Below are 10,620 nucleotides of genomic sequence, written 5' to 3' on the forward strand. Positions count from 1 at the left end.
AAATTCCTAATGCTGCGTATATAAATCAAGTCTGTTACATGACATGATGATGTAGCTTGTGTGTGTTACATACTCAGACACAGCACCACGTGGGGGCCAGGCTGCAGAGCATGGGACGGACCTCGAGCGGTTCACAGGCGGTGAAGTCCCGCCCGCGGCAGGCGGGTACGCGGAGCAACTCGTGGGTAGGGGAGATTTCGGCACATCGTCACATCGGCACATCGTCACATCGTCATCGCTCCTACTGCAAACTGTGACGTCCTCGCTTATACAGCTCATTCGAGACGTGCCAGGATACGGGTTGATTTATTTGACGTTTTGATTACTTACAAACGCCCAATCTGTACGTAGTCTCGCGATTCCCAGTTATACAATAATTCTCATCTGACATAGGCACAGCATTGGTGCGATTGAGGTAAGTCAGATTAACCTGTATTTTCGCATTATATATATATATATCGTTAATACACCCTCGCTTATTTTCCGCCACCATATGGTGTAATTCACAGGGTTTACATATGCCTATACGTGCTTATCTGTTTATATGTAGCTATTTATGAATGGTATATACATATAGGATTTCTATTTTTGAGTTACACTGTGATGGTTGTGATGGTTCATTTTGGATTCCACTGTGATGGTTAGTTCCATTGTGATTTTTATTTTTGAGTTCCACTGTGAAGGCTAGTATTGGGTTTAACTGTAATGGTTATTTTTGGGTTCCACTGTGATGGCTATTTTGGGGTTCCTTTGTGATGGTTATTTTGGAGTTCCACTGTGATGGTTATTTTCTGTTAACTCTGTGATAGCTATTTTTGGTTTCCACTGTGATGGTTATTTGTTGTTACCACCGTGATAGCTATTTTTGGTTTCCACTGTGATGGCTATTTTGTGTTTCCATCCTGATAGCTATTTTTGGTTTCGACTGTGATAGTTATTTTTTGCTACCACCGTGATAGCTATTTTTGGTTTCCACTGTGATGACTATTTTGTGTTTCCATCCTGATAGCTATTTTTGGTTTCGACTGTGATAGTTATTTTTTGTTACCACCGTGATAGCTATTTTGGGTTTCCACTGCGATGGCTATTTTGTGTTTCCACCGTGATAGCTATTTTTGGTTTCCACTGTGATAGTTATTTGTTGCTCCCACCCCCGCCCCATCACTAACACCACACACCTCCCCGCCAACCAACCACCACACGCACATTGTTCTTTTGACTGTTATCATTTCCGTGGTGACTATTATGTTTGGTTTTAACTGTTACTGGAACACTTCTGCTTTCAATTGTAGCATTCTTCATTTCTAGATCTCCTGCCATAGTCAGTCTTGGTTTGCACTGTAATCGTAATTCTTGGCTTGCACTGTAACAGTTATTCTTGGTTTCCGCTGTAATAGTCATTCTTGCTTTGCACTGAACAGTCATTTTTGGTTTTTATTACTCATTGTTGGTTTGCACTGTAATAGTCATTGTTGGTTTGCACTGTAATAGTCATTGTTGGCTTGCATTGTAATAATCATTGTTGGTTTTCACTGTAATAGTGATTGTTAGTTTGCACTGTGATAGTGATTGTTGGTTTGCGCTGTAATAGTCGTTGATGGTTTTCACTGTAACAGTCATTGTTGGTTTGTACTGTGATAGTCATTGTTGGTTTTCACTGTAATAGTGATTGTTAGTTTGCACTGTGATAGTGATTGTTGGTTTGCGCTGTAATAGTCGTTGATGGTTTTCACTGTAACAGTCATTGTTGGTTTGTACTGTGATAGTCATTGTTGGTTTGCACTGTAATAGTGATTCTTGGTTTGAACTGTAATATTCATTGATCTCTTTTTTTTTAATTCTCTGTGATTGTTTTAGACTGGCTCAGAAGTGTCTTGCAAGCTACAGGTTGGTTTAGATGTGTATAGATGAGTACAAGGTGAAGTTATATACAGTGCAGACTAGAGCGAAATGTCAAGTTCGCCTCGATGGACGCTTCGGCTCATGCCGCCCCCCCCCCCCCTTCCTCTCATCTTTATCTTGGTGTAGCTCAAAATTACACCAGTCATGGTTTATCACTATATTGCCCCCAGGGGTTCCCCATCAAGCCATACAGCCAAGGGGGTTTACGACCCGAGCTGCGGCAAGGCAAGCTAACATATCAGCAAATGGAAAATTGTACTTCCCATGCCATTATGCAAAGAGATGGCGGGATGAATGGTTTACCCAATGTCCTGTGGTTTAGTGGGAGTGTCATATCTTGTGTCAATAAGTTGTAGTTCAGTGATAATGTCATGTCAGAATCCTGTGGTTTAGTGGAAATGTCCTGTCTGGTGTCGGTAGCCCTTGGTTTATTGGGAATGTCCTGTCTGGTATCAGCATACGGTTGTTTAGTGGGAGTGTCATGTCTGGTGTCAATATCCGGTGGTTTAGGGGCAGTGTTTTGTCTGGTGTCACTATCTGATGGTTTATTGACAGTGTCCTGTCTGGTGTCAGTATCCAGTGGTTAAGTGGGAGTGTCCAATCTGGTGTCAATATCCGGTGGTTAGTCAGAGTATCAAGTCTTCAGGTGTGAGTATCCTGTGGTTTGCTGCGAGTGTCCAGTCTTGTGTTAATATCCGGTGGTTTAATGGGGATATCATGTCTGGTGTCACGCTCAGTTGTATTACTAGTACTCTGCACCATGCAGTAGAGCCCTAAGCCTGGACGTAAAGGTGTCCAAACTGCCTGACGTCAGACCAATAGCTCTTGACCAGTAAGGCCTCGGATTCGAATCCGGCTCTCGCCGGCTTGACGACAACTTTACTTGTACATCTGTAGGTTTTAAGTAGCCTCTTGATGTACATTAATTTCCTGGAACCTGTAAACCTGAAAACCATGAAAAATATGATTCAGTACTCTCATGCAAGAAGTTCGTCGATGGACTATCTGACTAAATAAATGTTTTATCAAAGGTGTCAGGAAGGACACGTTGCCATTGTGAAGCAGACCGAATATAAACACCTGTATTGCATATAATGATTGTATTACCTGTCCACTGGCCTATATACGAATTAACAATTACTTACCTTCCAATCGGTATACCTGACGCACATATAGGGTATAGGGTGTGCCAAAATGCCGGCAGATCACTACAGCAATGAAAAGAGTTCCTTTGTCCTTGACTCGCTTCGCACGAGACATCCGACAAAACGCGAATGCCGTTATTTTAGAGTCAACAGTATCGCGTCTCACATGAGCCCGTGCAGTTTCGTTACACTTTAGCCGAAGTGCGTGTGATAATGTAGAGACACAGGTGTGTATGGAAAACGAGCAACGCTATAAGTGTGTAGTATACAACGGTAGGTGGATTACTTACGTGTTCTAAATAGGCTAGGAAGGCCTTAAATTGCCGCTGATAAGAATGTGGATTTTACCAGGTCTCAAGTGCTTATACATAAGGCAGTTACTATACATACAGAAGGTATGAGTTGCCGCCGAATGTCATTATTGGCATTGGCAGATATATGGGTCTGCATATGAGGTATGTGCCTGTGAGTAAAAACAGCAGTTGGTAGGGGTAAGGGTGGGGGTGGGATGTGTTGAAGTTAGGGGGAAGAGGGGTGGTGCTTTTCTTTGGGTGATTGAGGGCATTCTCTGGGTACATGAAAATAGTGGGGTGTTTAGTTCACGTATTCGACTGGTCAAATTACACAATCTCTGGAGAGTTATGGTTAAGTTCTGCTTGTGTCGGTTTATATTGTCAGTTTGGACTAATAGGGCTACACGTCCTGACACCAAATAAATTGAGTTATTCATCTGACTGGTGTTTTACAACGCACTCATATTGCACTTGTACGACGGCGGCCAGCGTTATGGCGGGAGCGAAATAAATGACGTACTGATTCATAATTATGTTATGGCTTTGATCAACCAAGAAACTAAAATTCCAATCAATCAAAATAATGACACAATTAGACAAGGAAACTAATCTTCCAACATGCCAACCAAACATGAAAACCAATCAACCAACTGATGAAACGAGTATGTAAAGAACCATGCAAAGAACCAATCACCTAAGCGATCAAACAAATCGCCCAAACGAACGTCCAAGCAACCAAACAACAAGTTACACAACAAATCACCAGTCGCCCATACATGTACGACCATACATGCCACCACCCAGTCGACCATACAAGCAACCACCTGGGCAACCATACAAGCAATCACCCAGACGACCATGCAAGCAACCATCCAGACGACCATGCAAGCAACCATCTGGGCAACCATGCAAGTAACCACCCAGACCACCATGCAAGCAACCACCTAGACCACCATGTAAGCAACCACCCAGACAACCATGCAAGCAGCCACCCAGGCGACCATGCAAGCAATACAACGACTATGCAAAGAACAAATCAAACAACCACGCAACCAACCACTCAACCAACTACGCAACCAACCAACTAAATGACCCTCCAAATAACAATGCAATCAACCAAATAAATGACTACGCCAACTACCTCCAAACAACCATGCAGAAAACCTACTACCGGGAGTTTAAATTGCTTATGGACCGAACTATATAGACTTATACTGGTTGTATCTTTACCCCGCACATGCTTGTAGTCTTAGTGTGACTTTTCTTTAATTGCAGTGACAAATGAGTGTAAACGTGCATTGAGAAGGATCCCCAACTATAACATCAAGATATCCAGGTGGAAACAACACTTTCTGTTTTGCCCACGTGTTCCTATTATCTGGGTATTGCAGTGTAAAGCAGACAGCAGGGATTAGCGAGATGGAATATCCGAGTTTCTAGTCAACAGTTCGAGAATCGAAATTCCAAACTTGCCCAACCATGCCTAGCGAGAAAGAACTCCAACTTGAGACTCTTCAGGCTCTTTCGCCATTGGACAAAAACGGCCGCGACGTCGTGTCGGAAGCGTCGCGGAAACTCTTTATGAACTTTGTGAAGACGGAACCGTGCGTCCACGGAGTGTTTTTCAAGGAAACCGAAGAAGATCCGGAAAAGAAGCATATAGGAAGAAGAGTGTTCAACTGGCCGAAGTTCGCCACGGCGTTCGTCGCCAGCGCGCTCATAAAGATGAAGGACGCTTACAAATTCCACTCCATGCTAAAAAAGGACAAAATTGAAGAGGATTTAAGGGCGATGTACGAAGGTTTACCGTGGAAAAAAATTGGCAAGTTTACCATTTGTCTATTTACTTGTTTGATTATTTATTTATAGTCACACTGCACTTGTATCATATCAGAATGATGTTGCCTCGTAGTAAACTTCTCCCAACACTCGTAAAACCACAGCGTTGCATTTTACACTTAAGAGGCTGGAGAAATGACCGATCACACTTTCAAAGTGTTACACAGAACATGTACAACTGTTACATATAAGACTTACACTGTTACATATAACACTTACGAGTGTTACGTAGAACACATTCAAAGTGTGGTCACTCTTTCAACCATTTAAGTGTTAAATGCAGCACTTTCATGTAAAAGTTAACCTCGACATGCGTGCTGCCTGACTAAAACACCATCCTATAGACACCAGACATGATATTAACATTGATCTTGTTATAAACCTCAAAGTCTGTAACATAAACCACCAGTTCGACTGACGAAGGGCACTTCATTTTCTCCACCATGCAACAAACGGTCATGCGCAGCCACTGTATGTGTGAAATATCCCTAAGTGCTACGTTATGCACTAATCAAATAAATACGTAAGTAAATAAATAAGAAAATAAGTAAATAAGTAAGTAATTAAATAAATAAATAATGAAGTAAATAATGAAATGTTGTGTTTTTTCCCCAGGTTTCCAGATCTACACGCATTTATATCCAACAGTCGTCATGGACGAAACAAAGCAAGTTTGCCTGGAAGATTATATTGAAGATGGAGGGTAAGCTTTGCTTTAGCGTTCTTAATCTCTGAATAATGAATTGTTTTATCAAGTGAAAACACCAGCTGGAGTGAAATGAACTCGTGTAAATGTGTCGACTGAACACTAACGACAGTGTCGAAAGTGTGAAGTGTTAATATTTGAAAGTGATCTGAAATTGAATGAACAAATGGATGAATCAACCAATGAATGCATCAATCAACTTATCAATCAATCACCAATTAAGTGAATTAATCCAAATTGATGTTATTTGTGTGTGTGAAGTGGAATGAATATTAAGTACTTGTAGGCAGAGTATCTGAAACAATAATAAATGAAACCTAATTGAAAATAGACAAATGAATGAAATATGAATATATTAAAGGATCAAAATTAAAAAAATAAAAAAAAATGAATGAATAAACGAATCAACTAACGTGATATGAATGTGTGAACTCGAAAGTGAAAATGAATAAATGAATGATTGAATGATTGGATGGAAGCGTGGAGGAGTATATCATGCAAGTTACCGTTACGATCAAGTTTACTGGCAAATAGATGTCCCTATGACAGGTAGGATATCGCCGATTAATTAGACCATGTCCGAACCGGATTAGTTTGCGAATTTTATTCAGTTGAAGGCCTATGTATATATAACAGATATAACAGATTATAATGTTGCATTCTCTTTGCACATGACAATAAACGTACGTTATGGGGGGGGGGGGTATATTTGAAGTTTCCCCTTTTTATAATTCTGGCCTTGTAGTGTGTGCATTTCACCAGAATTACCCCTTCCCCAAATTACCCACATCATTTTGCTAAATGTCGAGGTAATTTTATCATTACTGGCATCCTGTTCAGCAATTTGTCCCAGTTTTGTATAGCATGCGGTATGGTATATGTAGACAATTTTGGCTGTAGATTAATCGCATATGTACATGTATGTATAAACATAGCGGTCATGCAGTCTGTCGAAATTTACATGCAAATGTATAACGGATATCGGCTATTATACATTATGTGTATAGTTTATAGATAATTCTGAGCAGTTATGTTGTAATTTAGAATAATTTTATACAAATAAAGCCTTTGTTAGTAATCAAGGGACCTACGCGGCCGAGAGGGGTTAGCACTTGGGCGCGGTGCCATGACCGACGATCCTCTCACCGTCGCTGAGAGTTCAGCTCATGTCGGTTTCATCTCCGGCCGTACGTGGGAAGGTATTCCAGCAACCTCCGAATCGTCGTGGGTTTCCCACGGGCTTTACCCTGTTGCCTCTTACTAGTGAAACATTCTTGAGCACGGCGTAAAACATCGGTCAAATAAGTAAATAAATACTTTGTGGTCACCATGCAGTAACGCTGTCTATAATGTGGCGTTTTTACCGGCTAATTGTTTTAAGAAGTCTATACCGTACTGGAGATTTTTTGCAAGAAATTCGTTTTCGTTAATAAAATAAAATTTTCTGCATTGACCAAGAATGGCTAAAATCATTACCTGTCATTAAATATCAGACTCGTTCGCTTTATAAATTTCAGGATCGCTATTGCTGATTCTTAACATTAACGCGTAGACAGACTAGGCTGCTATTTTGTGATAGGTAATTAGTTGGACTATTCTAAAATAATAGGTGGCGGAGGGGTCTAGCATCCCAGAGCGGCGCAATTTCACAGGAACCTCTCACCAATGCGATGGCTGTTAGTTCAAGTCCAGCTCATGCTGGCCTCCTCTCTGGTCGTACGTGGGAAAGTCTGTCAGCAACCTGCCAATGGTCGTGGGTCTATCACGGCCTCTTTCCAGTTTCCTCCCACCATAATGCCGCCACGTATAAGTGAAATATTCTTAAGCACGGCGTAAAGCACCAATCAAACAAATAAATAAATAAAATAATAGCAAAAAATCGATTGGATTTGCCGTGATTGACTTTTTGTCCAAAATGTACGGTATACACTTTTGTTAAAAAATCGGTTAACAGGAAATCTGTTGTCTAAGTGATGCTAGAATGTATATTGTTATTATAACATAATACTGTGTCATATTCAACATAATATCCTGTTAGTCTAATGCAATTGTTATTTTTGAATTAATAACTTATATATGCTATATTTAACAGAATAATCTGATGCAATAACAGAATATATTCTAGCATCACCTAAACAATAGGCTTTCTGTTAAATTTAACAGGTTATTTTTCTACTGTATATTAAGCTTATGTTAATGACTGGCAATTAAGTTATGTAATGTTTCGTTTTAGTCATGAGTGGGCAGAGCGCCTGATGGCGGACATAACGAGTCCTGATTGGATGAAAAAGACGATGCGCCGACTAATCAAAGGCCACTATTCTGACGAGGAGTACAACAGAGACATGAACGTGCTGTTTGTGAAGCTTCACCTCCTAGACCCTCAGTCAGTCATCCCGGCTTATCAGTACCTGCTCAGTTGCCGAGGTTAGTTGTTTTTTTGACAATCAATCAATCAATCAGTCATCATGCTGTCCGTAAAACTATTCCTCCTAGACCCTCAGTTGGTCATCCCGGCTTATCAGTACCTGCTCAGTTGTCAAGGTCAGTGGTTTGTCTAACAATCAACAAGTCATCATGCAACCCATCAATACATCAACCAGGAAATCAGTTATCAATCAACCAATCCATCCATCAATCAACCAATCAATTAATTATCCATCAACCATTCAATCTATCAATTACTCATCCATACATCCATTTATCCACCTATCAATTGTTTGTGAAAGTTCCCAATCAGTCATCCCGTTTTATCAGTATCTCATCAGCTGTTGAGGTGGCTGCCGTGTAATCAATCGATCAATCAAAGAAACACATCAATCAATCTATCAATCAATCTATCAATCAATCAATCAATCAATCAATCAATCAGTCAGTCAGTCAGTCAGTCAGTCAGTCAGTCAGTCAGTCAGCCAGTCAGTCAGTCAGCCAGTCAGTCAGTCAGTCAAGCAAACAATCAACTAATCGATCAACGATCAATCAATCAATCAGATTGTCACTAAGTTAGTCTTATTGGATTAAGTGGTCTCTGTTGACAGCACTGCCTGCGGTTAACTTGGAGCTGGCCACACGGAACTACCTAGGCGGACCTTTTGAGTGGAAGTCCGTCCGCAAGGAGATAGAGTCCGCAGTGAACTGCCCGTCTCTGCCAATGAACGTGTCGCGACTGAGTTTGGACGACCTGGAGATTTACTACGGTGTCCAAGTGGACGAGTTTATCGTGACGGAGTGCCGGAACCACGGATTCTGGACGGGAGAAAGACCGGACAACCGGAGGACTTCCAAATTCAAAGACCGCTGTCAGCTCATGTAGCGGTTTTGTGCGCAGTGCTCCGTGGAATATTTTCAGCAATTTCATTTTCTGCGAATTGCGAATTGATTAAGATTAAGATCTGATGTATGTCCAGCATCACCATCATTCCCATGCTGCATGACAAAATTAGTCATCCAATGAGGTTTTGTGTAAATATATCATCCATTCTCTGACTAACCTAGAGTAAACACTATGCACGAGATAAGATGAGTTCGCGACACCACAAGTGCCAGATGCCATTATTACCTTAGCGTTGGGATTAACTCAATTGCAGTTTAATCTTCAATGGAAATGAATCTTTCATGACATATAGCCGTCGTATGCATACATAAAACAGGGATGTTTCCTTTTTAGATTATTTTACTGGTGCCAAACCTCTTTCCACATCTATAAAGACACCACAGAAAATCAACTCACGGTAGGACTACTTGGATAGTTTTTTCACTGTAAACCTCTGAACATCTTCTCCATACTTAATGACAGTTTTTTGGTTGAACTCAAGAATCAAAAGATATATTCACGTGTTCAGACTCAAGGGCTTGAAAGTTTTTACCCCCCAAAAATGCGTCAAACAAATCGCACACAGTGGTCACACATGGGTGGTTGCATTCGTACAGTCGATTAAACCAGAAACCTTAAAGGATACTTATAACGCTTGGTGCTTAGTTCTTACATTTCTTAATAAAAGCACAAAAAGCTTTCCATCTTCTTACTTATAACGCTTGGTGCTTAGTTCTTACATTTCTTAATAAAAGCACAAAAAGCTTTCCATCTTCTTACTTAGAACATAGAAATGACTACAGTTTTCAGCGAGCAGTCCAGAATTAAGATGCCTGCTGTGGTAACATCAACGGTGATAGCTGTCAAAACAACTTTGACCGGGAGAGAGTCCGAATTCGGGGAACTAAGCTGGTCCCGCGTTCTAAGTATATTCATCGATGACGTCATTTCCGAATATTTCCTACCAATGACGGGAAATATGCATGAAATAGAGGGCTTGTTAAGAAATATTAAATATGCTTCAGAAATGAAATTTTCTAATTTTGTTGGCACATCTTTCTTTATTTTCCTCTTTGTTTCATAATACATTTTCATGCATCCTTTTATTACGCTGTCTGAAGTAGATATGAGGCCGGAAGTATGTGGAACGGGATTAAACATGCAACCTGCGCCAAAGTTTAGTCTTAAATGGTTTGGGTGGGCAAGATTTACCATTTTGCGGCTGTATATTTGATATCTATAGATCACAATCATTTTTGTTTTCTATATATTTTTCAAATCATTTCTTCGGTGCTATATTAGATATATTTGTATTTTTCACCATTCACTTAAAGGAACGGTGGTATAGTGTGTATAAACTGTAACAAATATGTATATATATATATATATATATATATATATATATATATATATATATATATA

The 10,620-nt window shown here is 40.3% G+C and overlaps 1 protein-coding gene across 3 annotated transcripts; it reads left to right on the top strand.

The window, feature by feature from the left end:
• Window positions 1-211: 211 nt before the first annotated feature.
• On the top strand, window positions 212-9,913 carry LOC135463951 (uncharacterized). Of its 3 annotated transcripts, none has more exons than XM_064741420.1 (5): window positions 212-415; window positions 4,616-5,162; window positions 5,795-5,882; window positions 8,119-8,312; window positions 8,924-9,913. In XM_064741420.1, exons 2-5 carry the CDS (start codon window positions 4,820-4,822, stop codon window positions 9,196-9,198), a joined length of 900 nt encoding a protein of 299 aa, XP_064597490.1. In that variant the 5' UTR covers window positions 212-415; window positions 4,616-4,819; the 3' UTR covers window positions 9,199-9,913. The 3 variants fall into 3 exon arrangements, with proteins under 3 accessions (XP_064597490.1, XP_064597492.1, XP_064597491.1); XM_064741422.1 differs by lacking the exon at window positions 212-415 and adding an exon at window positions 613-640; XM_064741421.1 differs by lacking the exon at window positions 212-415 and adding an exon at window positions 3,342-3,442.
• The last annotated feature ends 707 nt before the right edge of the window (window positions 9,914-10,620 follow it).

This window comes from Liolophura sinensis, chromosome 3, assembly GCF_032854445.1.
Source record: "Liolophura sinensis isolate JHLJ2023 chromosome 3, CUHK_Ljap_v2, whole genome shotgun sequence".
NCBI lineage: Eukaryota > Metazoa > Mollusca > Polyplacophora > Chitonida > Chitonidae > Liolophura > Liolophura sinensis.